The sequence below is a fragment of the Pinus tabuliformis genome, chromosome 1_2 (assembly GCF_031772625.1).
Source record: "Pinus tabuliformis cultivar Carrire ecotype Pingquan chromosome 1_2, CPIR1, whole genome shotgun sequence".
NCBI classification, from domain to species: Eukaryota; Viridiplantae; Streptophyta; class Pinopsida; order Pinales; family Pinaceae; genus Pinus; species Pinus tabuliformis.
In genome coordinates, this window is record NC_142298.1 from 42,929,860 (window position 1) to 42,951,733 (window position 21,874).

At 34.7% G+C, this 21,874-nt stretch overlaps 1 protein-coding gene across 1 annotated transcript; it reads right to left on the reverse strand.

Annotated features, from left to right (window-relative positions):
- Positions 1 to 276: 276 nt before the first annotated feature.
- Positions 277 to 20,696, reverse strand: LOC149204317 (uncharacterized). The gene is made up of 3 exons (XM_089397092.1): positions 19,734 to 20,696; positions 489 to 648; positions 277 to 383 (listed from the first exon to the last, which is right to left on the reverse strand). The coding sequence occupies exons 1-3, from the start codon at positions 20,694 to 20,696 to the stop codon at positions 277 to 279; spliced, it is 1,230 nt and encodes a 409-aa protein (XP_089253218.1).
- Between the last annotated feature and the right edge of the window lie 1,178 nt (positions 20,697 to 21,874).

A 21,874-nucleotide genomic window follows, 5' to 3' on the forward strand; every position in this document is an offset into this window, starting at 1 on the left:
GCTAGATCGGCGAGCAGGGGGCTGAAGGAGCAGGAGCGGCGAGCTAGAGCTAGATCGGCGAGCAGGGGGCTGAAGGAGCAGGAGCGGCGAGCTGTAACTTTTAGAAGCGGCGAAAGCAAGGAGCTGCGAACAGGGGTTTGGGTGCATGAGCAGAAGCGGCGAGCTAGATGGGCTGAAGGAGCAGGAGCGGCGTTCACAGGAGCGGTGAGCAGGGGTTGTTTCCAGACAGGGGCAGGGTTTACTAAGTAACTTTGCAGACAGGGGTCAGCGGACAGCTCAGCGGTTAGAGGCGGGTCTGGGCTTCTCCTGACCGGCATTCGGCAAAGCAGCAAGGTCAACACCAGAAGGCGAGTGGGGATCTGCGTGGGCTTCTCCGGGAACTCCTGAGTCGAGCGGCGAAAGGCAACAGAGAGGGTTTCATCTGAAAACTCGTTTCTTCCTCTGGTCTTTTAGTTTTCTCATAGCGGGGGCGAGGTGGCTTCCCTTGCCGCCTCTGCCCCCGGAGTTGCCTCTGCTCCGGTGGGTCTTTTTCTCCTCGGCGGCAGTCAGGCTTGATCTCGTCACGGCACATCCTTTGGAGCGTTGAGGGAACAGCGGTGCTTCTGCCCTGTTTCGTGCCGCTTCTATGGATGACTCTGCTGGTCTTTTCTGCAGGCAGATGCGGAGGATTGTGTCAGCATTCTTCCTCTGTTTCTCGTTTGATTTGGATGGAGAGTTTGAGGGGGCGGGGAAGGAGTGGCTTCTTTTGTTGCTCTCTTCCTCATTTCGTGCCTCTCCCTCCACATTGGGCGGTCAGATCATGATGCTCTTCCTTCTTTTGCTTGTCTGCTTGGTTTCTTGGTGCCTTTTCTGCACCTTATGATGGGTTGCCTTGTCTGGGGGGCAACTTTTGGCCTTTCGAGGCTTTATTTGGGATCTGTTTTAACAGATTAGCATGTCGTTCAGTCCATGTCTATGGGTTGCCTTCTGGGGGGCAATATTGGCCTTTGGGGACTTTATTTGGGATTTGTTTTTAGCAAATTTGCATGTGGCTTGGGCCACATTTCTGCATTTGCTTCTTGCATATGCGCTATGTAATCTTCTTTAATGAATATATTACGCTTTTTTTTCTGAAAAAAGATAATACATTTTACATGTAAATTATTTTTTGATAAAGCACACAAATTTTAGAAAAAATGATGCCAGTAGATATAGAGATTCCATTCTTACTAAAGTATTGATCCTTCCAAATTTCTACCTTAAAGCCTAATAACTAAATGACATTGTAAAAGTTAATATATGTAAAAATATTTTAAAACAATAAGATATTTTCATTCTATTTTAAAAAATTAAAAATTGAAAAATCTAAGAGTTGAGTAAGTGGGGCTACCAATCTAAGAGTTGAGTAAGTGTTAGCATTCCTTACATAATCACTATCTATATTTTGCAACTTTATGCACATGACTTCTTGGACTTGGACATGGACTATTCTATTTATTTATTTATTGTTTTTATTATATATATATATATATATATATATATATATATATATATATATCTATATATATAATTTTTATTTTTTTTTGTTGATTTTTATTATAAATATTTGGCTTTTAACTTTTTCTTCTTTTTTTTTCCAAAGGAGTGCGACCCCTAGGAAGAAACACATATATTACATCATCATAACAACATCATTACATCATCGTTGCGTCAACATACAACAACATAACATGTATATCGCGAATCCAACCCAGGAGGGGAGGTCATTAATGAACCGTCGCAACCACCCGCGCAACATATTGTGTATATCGCGAATCGAACCGGGGTGGAGAGGTCATTAATGAAGCGTCCCAACCACCCGAGATAATGTCCGCATATACTTAACTTTTTTTTTCAATTATTCTTATTTGTATTTTTATTTTTCCAATTATTTTTATTTGTATTTTTATTTTCACGAGTTAATATTTAATTTATTTTTGACCATTTTATTATTTTTATTTTCCTTTTAATATTATTTCTTAATTAAAACCAATTTGAACATTGCATTAATTTATTGTGAAATATTATTAACAATACATTATTTTACAGTTAATAATTTTGATTGCTATAATTCTCTTCTCTACATTATTTAACTACATTGTTAGATCATACTCTCCATATTAGTCTAGATGATCAAACCACATTGGATGGTTTGAAACACGTCGACCAAGATATGTGTCAATGTGATTTTACCGAAAAGAATTCTCAAAACAATATGAATCACAAAAACTTGAATTCTGAGATCCACATGATTTTGATTGAGAATTGGAACACAATATTTAGTGATTTGTTGAACTCAAGTTCCATTCGGGAGTTAGAATGAGGACAACGACATGGGACCACCATGTTTATGGATAAGCTTTATAGACTAGTTCATCACTGTTTCAAACAATTATAAATGAGTAGCTAGTTTCCTAGACTACTTCACTATTACATTCAACAACTACACAAGGGACTCAAGTTTATGGATAATATTTTTGGACTATTTCAATGTTGCATCAAACCCTTGTACATGAGACCTGATTCCCTATACTACTTCATTGTTATGGTTCACCCTAGTTTATGATCATAGATCTTCATTACAAGCCTGGAGGGAATGCTTTTTGACTGGAAATAGAGTACCAGGATCCACCTTATGGGTATAATGGGGGCCCAAATGGCTCTTTAAATTAATGGTAGTGGTTGAAATTCTAGGGGTAAATCATGTGCACCATGCAACACAAAAAGTAATGTTGTATAGATTAGGCTATATACTATCCAATCTAAAGTACATTGAAATAGAACTCTATATATCCCAACATATGCAACATTATTTGTGTTAATGTGGAATGCATAATGGTAGGCCATTATTTGTAAAGTGGATTAGGTCAACTATGTTTTTTAGTATTAAAGAAGATCAATTAAATAGTTAATATGGACTAATTACAATATGATTTCATTAAAGAAGGTCCACTAGGTACTTAGTACTTAGGATTAGGGCATTGTAGCTAGCTATAGATAATGATGGTGGAGTCCTTCTTATGAATAAATTATTGGAGTATGATGTATTTGGAAGTTATATTGAAGTATATTGCATTTGGATCTTACCTCATTGTGAAATTTTCCACTCATAAAAGCGAGTTTATGCTAGTAGATCCTCACTACAAGCCCTGAGGGAAATACTTTTTGAATGGAAATAGAGTGTTGGGATCCTCCTTATGGGTCTAATGGGGGCCCAAATGGACCTTTAAATTTAAGGGTAGTGGTGGAAATTCTAGGGGTAACCCATGTGCCCTATGCAACAAAATAATTAATGTTATATATGTTAAGGTATATACCACCCAATCGAAAGTACATTGAAATAGAATTTTACATATCCCATCCTATACAACATTATTTGTTTTAATGTGGAATGCATAGTGTTAGGCCATTCTATGTAAAGGGGATTAGGTCCACTTTTTCGTTATTATTAAAAAGATCAACTAAATAGTTAATATGGACTAATTAAAATATGGCTTCATTAAAGAAGGTCCATTACGTACTTAAGATTAGGGCATTGTAACTAGCTATAGATATAGATGGTGGAGTCCTTCTTATGAATAATGTATTTACGTATGTTGTATTTCAAAATATATTGGAGTATTATATTTGGAGCTTACCTCATTATATAAAATTTTCCACTCAAAAAAACAAGTGAGCATGAGTGGATTCCTTAAATAAAAGGATCATTTTACAATACTTCTATACCTTAAAATATTTTAATATATAAAGTAAAAGGGTATACTATTTCTAATTGTCTTATTTATGATTCAATTTTAAGCATTTCTTCATCTTAATCATGAAGTACTTATAAACTAACTTCCTCAACTTAACTATGAGGTATTAGTAAAGACTTCCTCAACTTAATCATGAAATATTTTTAAATTACTATGAAGTTTCTGTCAACTTCATACCTTAACCATAAAGTTCTTGTAAAGTGCATATATGTATATATATATATATATAATTACAAAGTAAGCCTCAATAATTTCTTTTATCATTATTTAGTTATAATTTTGTTAAAATATTGTCCCTTTTTTGTGTATGTATTTTTTTATTATCAATTTTACATCTTAATTATGGATCTTAATTATGAATTTTTAATACTAAAATTTATATTGCATGTCAAAACTAAGATTTTCACATTTAGAATTATTGCATAATTTAAGTATTTTAGATTTCATAAATTTTAAATTTTATCACATAAACAAATCATAATAATTTTTAAGAACAATTTAAGAAAAAAAAACTGTAATCTTCAAATCATAATAATGTTTATGAATATAAAATTTTTCAAATAAAATAAAATAAGAATAAACACTTCTTTATAATTTTTAAGAACAATTTAAGGAAAAGAAAAATGTAATCTTCAAATCATAATAATGTTTATGAATATAAAATTTTTCAAATAAAATAAAATAAGAATAAACACTTCTTTATTTTTATTTTTGTTAGAAAAATGTAATCATCTATCTTTATACCCATTAAAGCTAGAAAATAATAGAATTTTTAACTAAGGAAGAGGTTAATTTTTTTTTTTTAAACAAAAAATCCAAGAAACAGGGAATCAAATCTATAACCCTTTTTAATATCAAAATCAATAACCAGTTTTGAAATACCTATTACAATTACAATTTTCACACTTGTTAGATCTCTAAGTAAATTTAAAATTTAAAAACTTGAGTGAAAGTCAAAGTACACTAACAATTTTATAATACTTATTAAATCTATAAATAAATTTAAACTATTTTTTGATATTTAATATAGCTAATTTTTTTTTTTAGAAAATTGAGTCAATGTCAAAATACATTAACAAATTTATTACTCTTTTTAATAATGCTGTGGAACAAATAACATAAAAAATTTTAAGACAAAAATCACTAAAAATTAATAATGCTGTGAAACAAATAACATAAAAAATTTTAAGACAAAAATCACTAAAAAAAATTAAAGCAATATGAAGTAATGTACAAATATATAAAGTAAGTATTAACTCCATAACTTCTATTCAAAATTTTCAGGCGAGTAATAATATTATAATAACTTTACTTAATACTTAGATTTATTTCATTTAATATGTATTTACCCTTGTAATTCCCCTTTTAATTATTATTAATATGGTCATCACACCGATTCATTTTACTATTTGATTCAAAATTTTCAGACGAGTAATAATATTATAATAACTTTACTTAATACTTAGATTTATTTCATTTAATATGTATTTACCCCTGTAATTCCCCTTTTAATTATTATTAATATGTTCATCACACCGATTCATTTCACTATTTGATTCAAATAATACAGAAAGAATTAAAAATTTCAAAATTATTTTAACATAGATAACCATATTAGAAACCGGACAAATGAATTTGTTTTTAAAACCAATATTACACCTTAAGGTATTTGCTTTCCAATTGCAGAAATGCATTTCGTTATATATATTCACGAAAGAAAACACAATGAGTTTTCTATTAAATAAAAAAACAATTTACATGCAGCATAAAATGTGGATTTTATTGATAAAAAAAACAAAAAGATTTGTATGATCAAGAAATATGGAAAGTTAGCCAAATAGAAATATTAAGCAATGTTATGTTTTTAGGTAGAAATTATATAAGAGAAATTTTTTGCTGACATGTTTAGAACCAACAAGTGTGGTTTATTATTAGATCAGATGAAAAGATGGTTAAGTGTGTACATTGCTCTCTATTTAAGTCTTTGCCATAGTCTATCTCTTCATTTGCTCCTGATAAACCAAAAATTTCTCTTATGTGATTTCTACCAAAAAAAACCTTTGCTTAATTCATTATAGATCAGAAACATAAACTCAAAAAAATATTATTATATTTAACTATTAAGTTACAAACCATAATTAATGCGGCTATTTAAACGAATAATACATTGCATGGCAAAACACACTATTCAGTTCCGCGTAGTCTAACGAGGCAGAGGAGTTGCCCGGAAAGTTATGGAAATTCCGGTCATATTTAGAGAAAATCCGGCAAGGATTTTTGTAAATCCAAGTTATAGTTGTTAAACTTCAAAATTTTAGGTGTCCTAGACGTTTTTGATGGTGCTAAATCCATTTCCACCATCAAAAACATGATTCAGATACTGCATCTACAAGATTTTTTGAAATTTTTTTGCCCAAATTCCAACCATTTTTAGCTGTTTGGGCAATTCCTCCGCCTCGTTAGAGGACACCAACTCAATTCTTCAACGCATTGGTTCTGGTTTCCTTGAGCACATTCCACTTTGAAATCAAATCTAAAACATTTATTTCATTTCTACGTTTAAGATTCAAGTCCAAATGGGCCTCATGAGTGGGAGGAAATTGCTTTATTTTATGGCACGATTCAATTCGAAGCTGGCATAAATTCTAATAGTTGGTGAAGGTAGAACGGTGGAGTTCGTTGAATAAAAATAACTAAATAAATTAGTAATTCTGTTTTTTATTTAATTCCGTTAAAAACACTTAAATAAAGTAGTAATTTTTTAAATTAATTTTGTAAAAACACAAATGAAATGATTCTTTTTTCTAAATATTTCTCTTAGAAAACTTAAAAAAAATGGTTAAAATGGTCCACTTTGTTTACTGATTAATTCATTCAAGATGATGCAAACAAAACTTTGGTATGTAGAAATCTGCTGATAAATATAAAACATTATGATGTTCATAATAGGAGATCTCGTATAATGGAGCTATTGTGGAGCAAGGAGACAATCAAAAAGGAACTATGACTCATGTACTCTCTTTTTGATATATAAAAGAAAGACTCACGGACTCTTTTTTATAATAAAATAAAGCTTTTTTTCTTTAAAAAAATGTGTGAATTGTCGCAATTGATTGGTTACAAATTAGATATTAAAAATTTATTTAGTATTTGGTATTTCTTCCATTGAAATATTAAGTGATAAGTTTTTTAATTTAAAATTTTGCATGCATATAGAGAAAAACAAATCTAATCCCTCGTCAGATTAGGAGATAAGTTTTTAAATTTAAAATTGTGCAGGTACATGGAGAAAAACAAATACAATCCTGTATAAGATTAAAGTGATAAGTTTTTAATGGAGAAAAATAGGAAAAATGTATTTTAAATTAAATTTGAAGTAAAATTCTAAAAAATTAATATAAAAGGTTTAATTAGGCTTACTTTTAATTAAATTGAGAAAATTCGAAATTTCCACATCAGCAGATAATTTGGAGGCAGTTAATTGAGGTGACATAGCTCTTGTCACTCAGTGAGCTTAGTAAATTCGAGTTAGAGGGCTTGATGTTTAATTATGCATGTGTGATTGCTAATTTATAGCAATCCAATTAGTTAATTGAGGTGACATAGCTCTTGTCACTCAGTGAGCTTAGTAAATTTGAGTTAGAGGGCTTGACGTTCAATTATGCATGTGTGATTGTTAAATTATAGCAATCCAATTCAGTTATTTCCAGTTGTATTTAGTTAAAATAGTTCTAACCGTTAATAGACTAGTTGGAGGTTAGTTGTGCAGTAGGACAACAAACTAACTCAGATATCATCTAGTTAACTAATCAATCAACCAAAAATAGCTCATGGATGCAAGGAATTCGAATTGCTCAGCTGTGGTGGAGATTCCAAGGCAGTGTAACACCAATTATAAACTAGTGTTGAGTGTACATGCGTTGCATGCGATCAATGATCAATCTTGGGGAATTGCGCAATCATTTTGGAGGAAATTTCTAAAGAATAGGGGCTAAGCTCAAAGATGGAGCTAGCAAATGTAATAGATTCTCTATTCGTCTTATTAATGAAAAGAGGCTTGAGGGGTTTTTCCCAATTGGTTTCCTGTAAAAATCATTGTGTATTTGTGGTTTTTCATGTTTCATGTCTATGCATGTTGTCGCAGATCAACATAGTAGAATTGTGTCCCCTGATTTTAGATTAAATTTCTTGAGCAGTTATAATTCTATCAAATTTCTATATGGTATCACAACTGTAAGTATGAAAATTAATATTAATATTGATTAAGGTTTTGGAAATAACATTAATATTGTTTAAGAAATTTTGTAGATTTTGCACAACTGGAGGTCAATTGTGCAGTGGGACAACTCTATTAATTTTTTAGCATCTGATTAATTCTGAGTTAGACTATTATCCCAGTGTAACATTAGTTGTAAAATAGTGTAGGGTGTACAGGTGTTGAATGCAATCAATGATAAATCCTTGGGTATTGCACAATCAATTTGGAGGAAATTCCTAAAGAATAGGGGCTAATTTCCTCAAAAATTGCACAAGGAAATTTTGAGAATTCTACAAAATTTGAAAATGTCTCATCCTTCTTCCACATGTGAAGATCCTACACTTCCTTGAGAAATCATCAATAAAAATAACATAGTATTTATGTCTGGCAGTGGAGGCAGTCAAGAAGGGTCCACAAAAATCAGAGTGGACCCTCTCCAAAACTACATTTGCTTTGATGTCTCGATCATGGAATGTGGATTTTACATACTTCCCAAAGGTACAACCTTTGCAAACATCTTGCTGCTCAAGTGATCTTTTAGGGAGGCCAGTGGTTATTTGCTACATAATTTTAAGGGCATCATGGTGTAAATGACCAAGTCTTCTATGCTAGAGTTCACCAACATCTCAACTCTACACTTTCTCTACCTTACTTCTTAATGCATCACAATTTTCCACATCAAGTTTGTACATGTTTTTCACACGAACCCCGATCTACTTCACTTGCCCAGTAGCTATGTATCTCAGAAAGGATTTCCCTTTAATGAAAATAACATGATATTCAAGATCTTCCAAAACCGCTACAAAGATGAGGTTCTTCTTCAGGCTTGATACAAACATGACATCTTTGAGGTGAAGAGGGGATCCAAACTCCCTCTTAAAGGTTACCATACTAATCTTGGTACACTGTACCTTCTGTTGTCTCCAAGCTCAATATGCATCTTGAGGTCTTTCTCCTCTAGGTCACTAAATGACTCTCTACACCCTGTCATGTGGAACGAGGAACCTGATTCCAAGTACCACACACTCCCCATCACAATGTTGGCAATGCATACAATCAGGGTGAAGTCTAACTCGAACTGTGAAGCCAATGCTTCACCTACTTCTCCCGAGTTATTCTTACTAGACTTTTTCTGTGGACACTTTGTAGCATAGTGCCCAAGTTCATGACAATTGAAGAATTTTATTTTGGACAAGTCTTTCTTCTTGCCCCCTTGGCTAGAATTTGGTTTGGTTTGAGATTTCTTCCATTTTCCCTTATTTCCCTTCCCAAACAATGCAAAATTATCTTCATCATCTCCCTTGGATGAACCTCAATCTTTGGTATTTTTCTTGATTTCTTCTTGTACCAAGTCAGACCATAAGTGTTCCCAATTTAGTAAATTTTCCCTTCCATTCACAGAGTTCTGGTAGTTGTGCCATGATTTTGGAAGGCTTAGAAGAGCTAGGCTCAATAGGTCATATTCTGCAACATTCACACCAACCCCTCCAAGCTCATCCCAAACTTGTGTAAATTTGGTGAGATACTGTGGAATAGTATCATTTTTCTGCATCTTAATGTTTCGATGTTGGTATTCTAGGGCCAATTTTCTATGGTCACTGTTATTTTTGAATAGCTCAGTTAATGCCTTCCACATGGAAAATGGTGTCTCTTTACCATGGAGATTTGAGACAATGTGTCTCTCACTCCCTCCAAGATTTTTCTCCTCGCCTTGGCTACATCTTTCTTCCATTGGGATAGGTTATGGGCATCCACTGATCCTGGTTTTGGAATGTCTATCTTGACATTATCCAACAATCCGTTATCATCAAGCACTTCTTCAATGCGATTCATTCAGGCAATGAAATTCGAGCTGCATTCCAAGACATACTCTAATCTCATCGATTGAAGGCCATTCTCCCAACTCTAAGGTAATCTTACTACACTGAAGCTGCAAAATCAAACCTTTTGAGGAACAAATTTGAAATTTTTGTTCTAATGTGAATCCTGCTCTGATACCATGTAGAAATTTGATAGAATTGCAATTTCTCAACAAATTTAATCTAAAATCAAGAGACCCAATTCTACCGTATTGATATGCAGAATGAAACTCACAATTTAGAACAACATGCATAGAGATGCAACAAGAAAAACCACAAATACATAATGATTTCCAGGGGAACCCAACTAGGAAAAAAACCTCAAGTATCTTTGCATTAATAAGATTAATAGAGAATCTATTCTAATTGCTAGCTCTAGCGCTGAGCTCAACCTACAAAAGAATAATTGTTCTCCTCCTCAATGACAGATTTTGGCCAACACTTAGTCAAATATCATCTCACAAAGGCTCATATTTCCTTACACAATTCCTGAGGAAATTAGCCCCTATTCTTTAGGAATTTCCTCCAAATTGATTGCACAATTCCCAAGGATTGATAACTGATTGCATGAAACACATGTACACTCAATACTAGTTTAAAACTGATGTTACACTGCCTTGGAATCTCCACCACAACTGAGTAATTCAAATTTATTGCATGCATGAGGTATTTTTAGTTGATTAATCAACTAACTAGACAATCTCTAAGTTAGACTGTTGTCCCACTTCACAACTGACCTCCAAGTAGTTCTATTAGTTGTTAGAACTAGTTCTACTGAGTATAACTAGAAATAATTGAATTGGATTACTATAAATGTGAAGATCCATCCTAGGGTCCTCTAACTAAAACTAAATTAATTTAATTTAAACACAATAAAAAGGGAAATAACTTATTTATAACTCAACATTTATTTTATGACAATATACAATTAAAATTTATTTACAACATATTAAACAAGTAAAAATTTCATTGCAACAATTTACATAAGTAATCAATAAATGGATGAATACCTGTTCCAATATCTTGGTCGAGATGCTCCTGACTCTGTTGGTATGCTCCTCTCGGCTACTCGACTGAATTTACCTTCCAACCAACTAGGAATGATTTCCTAGCCCAGGGAACCTCCACAGGTTCCCTAGCCCTTTGAGCCCATGTCCAACCAATTGTAGTGTGTCCAAGTTAAACTAACACTCTCTAGATCCAAGCTTGAATTCTCTCATTTATCTCTCCATTTTCTCCCTTCTCTTTCTCTACATTCCTCCCCCAAAACAAAATCCTCCAAAACCAAAACCGAGACCAATGATCTCTCCCCCTCTCCTCTCATCCTCCTCCCCCTTTTATGTCTCTTCCTCCCATTCACCTCAACCACCTATCATTAATGTCATGAGTACCCCTTCATCCTTTAATTTTAGTATCATTTACTTTTCTTACCAGATCTTATTCAAAGTAGATTTGAGAAGACACTTTGGGAATAAAATATGGATATTTAATTTATAATTAAATTGGAGAAGACCATATCTTCTCAAAAGTAAATTTGATAAGACACATTGGGATATAGATAGTTAATTTGGAAATAAATTGGAGAAGACCATATCTTCTCAAAAGTAGATTTGAGAAGACACATATGTATATGGATATTTAATTTGGAAATAAATTGGAGGAGACCATATCCTGTCCAAAATTAAATTTGAGAAGACAACTTGGGAATTGAATAATAACAATAATAAAAGTCATACCAGTAAAATAAAATTACAGTTTCACAAATATTTTTTAATAGTTATGAGTCAATATTTTCAAGTTAATTAAACACTAATAAAAATTAGCATGATAGGATCAAGTAGGGCATTACATACGCCTCTACTTCATAAAACTTCAACATGAAGTTAGAATGAAAAAGATACAAGGAGTTCGAAAGAAGTTTGACAATAAGGCATAAAAAAGTAGAGAGACTTATAGTAGTCAAATTAAGTAAGTCAAGCAATGATACCACTTCCCATCGAGAGTCTCCAAATAATCTATATCCTCATATCCTTTCTAACCTACTTCCACTCCTACCCTATCCATCCTCTGCTACTATATACTATTGCATCGACTATATCGATCTAATCACTGATAAAACCAATATGGCAGAAGCATAGACTATATCAACCTAACTTCCCTAGTAGGTAACTGGAAATCATCATCACACATCTGGGGAAGGGTGTCCATCATTGCCCTCCCACGATTCCAGGTTTGGAGGTTACACAGTGGGAAATGCCTCCACCCCTCCTCACAACTATGTTCAACACCCTAATATGGACCACACTACAATGCCAATTGGATACTTGTCATCGAATAATCCAGTCAGGTAGTCTTCTCACCTGCCATTTACATTTTACCCATGTCATAAGAGTGCATATCAATTAAATACAAAATGTAATAGAACAATGTGCATCATACCATTCTTTATTGGATGTCTTGACATTCCCCATCGGAAGAGTGGATCTTGGTTATCATATATTTTTTTCCAATCTGCAGGTCAGTTCTCTTTCATGCATATACATAACAAAAAAATATATATAGATAAGTGATCTTAAACATCATGTTATTAAGTCTAGTATCCACATGTCAATTTTATACTTCATACTGGAAATAAATCTTACATTAGATAAATCATAATTTTGCTAAGTCATTCATTAGATAAATCATATCCACTTAAGCCATACATGAAACAATAATAACTCTGATAAGTCATACACTAGATAAATCATAACCAAGTAAGTCGTACATTAGGTCATACATCAGACATTTCAATCAACAATACCTAATCCATCTAATGATTTATATAAGTAGTTTCACCTGTCCAACTAAATGCATCAATATTACATAGCATTCATAAATAAATAACATGGAACTATAAATAGAACCTTAGCATAGGTAGTTATCTAAGTCAAAATGGGCATCATAGATGCTCAAAAAGTGAGGGGTAGTCACGATGTATAGTCTCTGCATCCTCCCAGGTAGCAGATCCTAGGTTATACTTGTCCCACTGGACCTTAACCTGGTCCACCATGCGACGTATGAACTGTCGAACCTTACTGTCCAATATGTGTATTGGTTCGACCATTATGGTTCCAACATCTGAGACTTGAAATTCCCTCCAATCCAGTTTGTGAGATTCATTAGAAACATAATGTCGTAAAATAGATACATGAAAAACATCATGAGTTTTATGCAAATGGGGTGGCAATACAAGACGATAGGAAACTAGTTCAATCTTCTCCTTGATCCTAAAAGGTCCTATAAATCGAGGTGAAAACTTCGACCCTTTCCCAAACTGAATGGTGCTTTTGTTGGGTCAAATACAAATAAAAACTTGTTATCCTACTTCATAACTTCGGTCAGTCCTATCGGCATAACTCTTCTATCTACCTTGTGCTTCCTTTAACCTTTGTCGAATTTGTCTTACCTGTTCCTCCATTTCTTGAACTAATTCCGGCCCAACTATTACTCAGTCGTCCAACTTTTCCAAACTCAATGGTGTCCTACATGGCCTCCCATATAGAGTTTGATAAGGGGGCAACCCAATTGAACTCTCGTAACTGTTATTATAGGAAAACTCTGCCAATGGTAAGTACCTTTGCCACTAAGTCTGATTATCCATGACATACATTTTAAGCATGTCTTCCATAACTTGATTCACTCTTTCAGTCTGCCTATTTATTTCTGGGTGATAGGTAGTGCTCATGTTCAACTGAGTCCCTAGCGCTAATTGCAAACTTGTCCAAAACTTAGATGTAAATCAAGAGTCTCTATCAGAAATGATCTTTGTGGGTAAACCATGTAGTCGAATAACTTCACTTATAAAAACTTGTGCCACATCAGTAACATCGTAAGTGTCTTTCACTGGGATGAAATGGGCACTTTTAGTCAATTTATCAACTACAACCAATATAACATTGTGCCTCTATGAAGTGAGTGGAAAACCCACAACAAAATCCATAGAAATTACCTCCCATTTAGACATAGGGATGTCATGTGGTTGTAGGAGTCCTGCCGGATGGAGATGATCAACCTTCACTCGTTGAAATTCAAGACATTTGACGACAAACTGGACTATGTTGTGCTTCATGCCTACCCAAAAGAAGAATTTCTTCATGTCCACATACATCTTCTTCAGTCCAGGATGTGCACAATAGAGTGCTCTATGTGACTCTTCAAGGATGTTTGCTCTTATACCCCCTTCCTTAGGTATGTACATTCTCCCTTGAAATCTAAATAGTCCATCTGGTTCAAGGAGATATTCCTCAAACTTTGGTTGTATTTGCTTCCCACTTTGGAGTGCTGATATAACCTTTAGATACCAACTATCTTCAAATAGTTTCTTCAACACACGTTCCCTCACATTTACCCTCAAGGGTACTAGGAAGAAGTTTTGTGGCCTCCTTCTTAGTGCATCGACCACCACATTCTCCTTTCCCTTAATGTATGAGATCCCAAAATCATACTCACTCATGAATTCGCTCTGCTGTTGTTGTCTAGCATTCAAATCCGTTTGAGTGAATAGGTGCTTCAAGATTTGATGAACTTTTCTTAAATCAAATATTCTCCCCATGAGGTAGTGTCTCCATAGTTTCAAAGCTAACATAATTGCTGCTAACTTTAGTTCATGGGTAGCATACACCTCTTCATGTTTCTTCAATTTTCTAGATGCGTAAGCTATTATTTCTCTTTCTTGCATCAATACTTCTCCTAATCATTTCTTTGAAGCATCGTTGCAGACAATGAAGTCTATTTTCATGTTCGGTAATCGAAGGATCGGTGCATTGGTTAGTAACCTCTTTAGTTCAGTGAATGTAGTGTCACATTCATATGCCCATTCATACCTAACCCCTTTTCGTTGTAATGTGGTGATGGGTTTTGCAATCCTCGAAAATCCTTCCACAAACCTATGATAATAACTTGCTAGCCCCATAAAACTATGTACCTCATGAGCAGTTTTTAGTACTGGCCAATCCATTATGGCCTTTACCTTTTTCGAGTCAACTGAAATCCCTTCTCCTAAAATGATATGCCCAAGATAATGAACTTTCTTTTGAAAGAAGGAACATTTTGACAATTTTCCATACAATTGATTTTCCCTTAAGAAAGTCAATACAACCCTTAGGTTCTTTTCAATCTTCCTTTCATTCTTGGAATACAGAAGAATGTCGTCCATAAAGACTTGCACAAATTGGTCCAAATATTTCCTGAACACAACATTCATGAGGCTCACGACTAGTTTGGGTGCATTGGTCAAACCAAATGGAACAACTACAAAATCATAGTGCCCAAACCGAGTTTGAAATGCAATTTTTGAGATGTCACCTTCCTTAGTCCTCAATTGATGGTATCTAGATTGTAGATCGATCTTTGAGAAAATCATTGCTCCCTTCATCTGATCAAATAGGTAATCTATTCTAGGTATCGGGTACCTATTCTCTATTGTGGCTCTATTCAAGTCCCTATAATCTATGCATAGTCTTAAGGAACCATCCTTCTTCTTGACGAAAATCACTGGTGAACCCCAAGGTGAAATACTAGGTCTAATAAATCCAAAGCCTAAAAGATCTTTTAATTTCATCTGAAATTCACAAAGTTATGGAGTTGTCATCCTATAGGGTGTCTTAGATACTGGTTTTGCACCGGGTTTTAAGTCGATTGTGAAATTGATCTCCCTTATAGGAGGTAATCTAGGCTTAGGAAAAACATCCTTGAATTATGACAAAATTGGGTGTTGATCTATGGAGGGTCCTTTCTGGTCACTTACAACCTTGACCACATATAGTTTGCAACCTTTTCAGAGATAACGTTTTACCTTCATCATGGATATGAATCGTAGGGACGCTCCTCTCTTGATACCACAAATCTCAATTGACCTACCTTCATCATCTAAACAAATCACCTTCTTTTTAAAGGTGTCTACCAAAGCTCGATTAGCTTCTAACTAGTCCATTCCAATAATCACATCGTACGTCCCCAATGCTATGACATATGCCTTCAACTTAGTTATACACACCCTAAGGTTCACATGACATTGGTCAACACTAGGTCCTACTTCTTGTTTTATCCTAGAAGCCATCTCAACTTTCTTAAAGTCATCGTGCTCATAGGCCGCCAACACACATATTTCTAATGTAACTGGTGAAATGAAACTATCTGTAGCGCCAGAATGAAACAAAATTTTAACTTTTACTTTGTTTATCATACCTGAGGTTTCTACCATGACAGATTGGTTTTCAACTGTTGCATATATTCGATGGTGGCTACTTGCTCCCCCCATTGGTGCTTTTCCTTCTCTACGATTGTTACCAGTTTGCAACTCAGGATAGTCGCATTGGTAATGAGGTCCCCCGCATCTCCAACAACTGATGCATGGTAGACTTTGAACAAAATTTTGTGGATTTCTTTGGAAAGAGTTCCTTCCCTTGGGACCCCTGCCCCTACTTGTCGCTCCTCACATATGACCTTGATTTGCATGAGTCCTTGAAGCTGCGGGTGAAGCTGAATTGGTAACAATTGAAATCCCCATTGTCGGTGCTCTGGGTACAACCCTGTTTCCATATGGCAGTGGCCTCAAACTTCTACCCCTAGAGAAGGTGTGAGGGGCCTTCCCCATAAACCTTGGTTGTTGTGGAAAAATGGTTTTGTTTCCACCCTTTAAATCTAAGTGCTCTTCAACATAATGAGCATGTTCCATAGCTTTTCCAATTGAGGATGGTTTCCACATCCACACCATTACCCTAATCTTAGGGGTCAATCCATAAATGAAACGATCTGCTTAGCACTGATCAATATCCATGTATGAGACATACTTGACCAATTCCATGAATCTCATATCATATTCTTCTACTGTGCGATTTCCTTGTACCAAAGCATGGGAGGCTCCTACTTGTTGTTCTTCATAATATGCTGGTAGGTACTTTTCCTGAATCTCTCCTCAAATAATTCCCAGGTAACTTTTTCCGGAGTGAGGTGTAGTTGACACTCTAAGTTACCCTACCAATTTAGAGCATTATCTCTGAGTTGGAATATTGCTATTTTAGCTTTTGAATTGGAAGTATAATCTCTTAGTGCGAAGCACCCTCTCATTCCTTCTAACCAGGCTTCTACTCGTTTGCTGGCACGACCTCCAGCAAAGTCTGGGAGCTTAATCTTTTGGAGCTCCCTAGTAATGTCCTCAATTGGAGGTCCTTTATCAGAGTCTCTTGATCCCTCAGGATTTCCCAACCCTGATAGAGGGTGCTCCAGTTACACTTCAATTGTTTGGTACCCTCTTAAAGTCTCATTAATTGCTTCTAGGGAACACAAGATGAGAGCTAGCTTCGGTGATGACAATGGGTTATTTGAAGGAGGTCCTTATGATGATCTTCCTTAACTTTGATTTCCTCGCGTCTTCACCATTTTGAGTTGTTCAATTATCTATTCCATACGAGACTTATTGATGCAACTTAGGACTTACACACATATATATAAAATGAGAGGCATATTTTTGTTTACTATGCTCATAAATGAGCATTATTAATGATGGGCAGATCCCCAAGGATCTACTAAGTCTTCTCATGTGTGAGCTCTACATAACCTACAAATTTTCAGTTGATACTAGTTAGGTTACTAGTGCAATGTACATGTCAATCACGTTGTGATGCTTTATTAACACCAAATTATTTAGTAACCATAATTATTTATTAATATTAAAGTTAATTAACAATTTGGTTTAAATAATTAAATTAAATACTAATGTGAATAATACCCTTTTAGTCATGCCTTCTTTTTATGGGAATTAGTTTCTCCTTCCCAACCTTTATACTATGTTTTAAAATCATTTATGTCCATTTTATGAATCTTAGGATTTCCTGGGGAACATATAAAAAATTGGTCCTTGAAGCAAGGTTTTAGCAAATAACCATGAATGTATGTTGTATTTTGTTTTTTTTCATCAATTGACATCATAGATCAATACGAAGTGGTTATTTCAAATTACAATACTATAACTCTTTCAAATCTCTATCATTCCTAAATGATGATAGTATAAAAGAATATATCATTCTAACTAAATTTCTCCAGATGATATATGAGTAGAAACAATTTTATGTTTATTGCAATATTGGTTTCACAAATGATCTTCTCATAAATTTATGTCATAGTTGAATAAGGATCACAAAATAATATGTCTATTATCTCTTATCACATTTATTTATTATTATTGTTATTAATTTTTTTTTTAACACTTATATTTTTATGTTAAAACCTTTGAATCATGATTTTTCCCCTAATATACACATTCTAAAAGTAAATTCAACTAAGGTTAAAATATTATGCGTAATTCAAACCTAGATAAATATGCTTTGAATTTAATCTATATATATATATATATATATATATATATATATATATATATATATATATAACCAAGGTCATATAAATAAATTATTATTATTATTAAAGATATGTCTCATATATTAACAAATAATAAAAGTAATAAATGGAGAATATGTAAATCCATACAAGTATATATATATTTTTCAGCATGAAAAAACCTATATTTGTATTATATTCAAATAGAGAAATTATACAACAATAGATTGTTGAAGTCTACATGATACACTTATATTTGTAGAACAAGCCACAATCATATGGATGGACAAAATAAAACCATATATCTGCTCTTCTTCAGATTGGTCATATAGTTCAGCATATTTAATAGGCAATATAAAGGTTGTATTCAGACCCAAAGGCCGAATATATAAGAATGATTTTTCAAAAAATAAATCTATATAGTGGGAACCAGATACATACCCGTATTGACAATAATGAGAAAAGGAAATTAAGTACCCGGCATGCAAAATTCCTGAGTCTGAAATGTTTTTTTTGTCCGCTGTTATCTGCATCATCCAGACATCAAGATGTGAAGAAAGACCTTTCTTCGATAGAGCATCTACGATCCTTTTTTTCCCTGTCAATGTGGATTATTGAGTAGTCCTCCCTGCGGCTCCCTAAAGCCTCAATCCTGCTCAGCCATCCTATTAAGTTGATATTTTTTATGACATGTTTTGACCAAACATGATCGATAATGACTTTTGAATCTCCATAAATTTGAAGCTTTTGTAGGTCTAGAAAATCACAAAATGATAGAAGACCAGCAAGAGCCATAGCCTCTGCTTTATTGTTGGAACCAGCACCTCCATTCCAATATATTTCTATCTTCTGTCCTTCTTTAAGAATAATATATACTCTGCAGGCGCATATTCCCTGTAGTGCTGCCCCATCAAAAAAGGCACGCGGAATCCCCGTAGGATCCCTTGAAAGCGTCCTCCTCCCACTTTTGTCTTTGGAATGATTAGTCAATCCAAGTGCGTTGTGTAAACAAAGGATAGATTCATAAATTGATAAATGACATTCCCTTTTTGAGTTGACAATTGAATCATTCCGCCATTTCCAAATGGCCCATATGGCCAATAAAGGAATGGGCCTCCAATCAATGTTCATGTCACCCCACCATCTAAAAGCATCTGACATGGAAGGGAAGGAGATTTTGTTGAATCCAAAATGGGCTACTAGATTCTGCCAAATCATCTGAGATAGAGGACAAAGAAGAAAAATGTGCAAAGTGTTCTCTGTATTTGATCTACAGAGGGGACAAGTGGTTGGCCCGCTCCAATTTCTCTTTTGGAGATTTTCCCATGTGAGATTCTTGTTGTGGAAAACCAACCAAGCAAATAATATGACCTTAAGGGGGCAGCCTGTTTTCCATAGGGATTTTGGAAAGATGTGGGCCATTTGTTCAGATTCAGAAATAATGAGTTGATGATAAATGTGCTTTACATAAACCGAAGAAGTGCCACTGTGCCCCTTCCAAATAAGGAAATCCATGTCCGCAGACCGAAAAATACCATGTGCTTGCAAAGTCGAAATGATAACATTCCATTGAAGACCCAGATCGTCTTTTAAACTCAAATTAGATGCAAATTTCCATATTGGAATGGCACCCTCCCATTTGCGAATGGCCTTGTCCCAGAAAAATATACCCCTGTTGTGCAATGCCCTTAGTAACTGAGAAGAAATGGGAATCTTCCCATCCCCACCTGCAATAGCATCCAAACCAATAATAATTTTTTCCCCAGACTGAAATTTCCAAATCAGGTTTTGTCGGAAGAAGAGCTCAATTTTCCGGAAACCTCTCCAAATAGCAGAGCCCCGAGTGGATCCAATGGAATTCTGTCTATACCAGAAAGACATGTCTTTATTTTCCATATACTTAGATCTTATAGTCTTGCTCCAAAGAGATACCCCCATAACAACTTTCCACATGGATTTACAAAGAAGAGCTTTTCGGAACAAATTTAAGTCCATTATGCCCCAGCCACCCATCTGTTTTGGTTTGGCCAGCATCGCAAGTTTTGACAAATGATATTTTTTTTGTTCTTTGTGACCTCCCCAAATGAAATTAGCAGTCATTCTATTAAGACTGTTGATAATAGATGCAGGAATAAAGAAGATATGTGCCCGATAGACCATTATTTGCACCAGAACAGCCTGGGTAAGAGTCGCTCGACCACCAATGGACAGACATTTGTATTCCCATCTAGCGATTTTCTTATAAAAGCGGTTGGGAATCCATGACCAATCTGCAACAGAATATCTAACAGATTTAAGATTGAAACCCAAGTATTTTAACCCAAGCTGGATAGGAATAACTTTAATGTTGAAGAGGCGTGAAAGGAAGGATATAAGATCCCCATTGATATTCTCCACATAAAAAGACGATTTTCCTTCATTGACACACATCCTGGTGGCTTTTTGAAATTTCCCCAAAATATCATGTAAACATATCTAAGATGCCTTGCATAGAATAGTCGATAGAAGAATGTCATCGACAAATAGACTATGTGAAATGGAAATGCCTCTGCAGATAGGAAGAGGCCAACATCTATTTTGTTGGATCGCCCTTTTTATATGTAGACTCAATGAGTCCATGACAAGAATGAAGAGAAGTGGAGACAATGAACAACCCTGCCTCAAGCCCCTGGCAGCCTTGAAAAAAGGAGTCGGGATTCCATTTATAAGAACTGCAAAATTAACATCAACAACACAAGCCATAATCCATCTGGAGCATTTGCCGTCAAGGCCAATCTTAGCAAGGAGGCATCGAATAAAACCCCAGTCAACACAATCATAAGCTTTTTTAAGATCAATTTTTAATAATGCAGCTTCTGTTTTCCGACAATGCATGGAATGAAGGCATTCTTGAGTGAGAGCCACAACATCCAAAATATTGCGATCCTTTAGAAAACCATGTTGCTCAAGGGACAAATGAATAGATAAGGTACTCCTCAGCTGGACAACTATAATTTTAGAAATAATCTTATATAGAACATTGCACAAAGAGATGGGCCTATAGTCCATAAAAGTGAGGGAGTCCTCCTTTTTTGGAATTAATGCTATATATGTGGAGGAAATATAATGGCTGATGTAGCCATGAGTCTTGGATTCCTCAACCAAATTTAGGATATCTGTTTTAAATAAGTCAAAAAAATGGATGAAGAAGTCAATAGTCCACCCATCTGGGCCAGGACAATTATCTTTTTGAAATGATTTCATAGTAGCCAATAATTCCTCTTCTGAAACCGTCGAATAAAGGATGTTGTTCTAGTTTGAATTGAACATGGTAGGATACAGGTCGATACCCCATAATATGTCCTCTATATCACAGTCCACATTCCTGTTGTAAGCCCGTTTGAAATATTTCACAGCTTCTTCAGCAATAGCCTCCTGTGTAGTATAGGTTGTGCCTTCTTCATTCTTAATCTCCCAGATGGTATTTGCTTCCCTTCGCTTATTAGCAAATCTATGGAAAAACTTGGTATTTTTGTCCCCCTCTTTGAGCCATATAGCTCGGCTCTTAAGATGCCAGGAAGCTTCTTCTATAGCTAATAAATTTTTCTTTCTTTTCTCTAAATCCCATA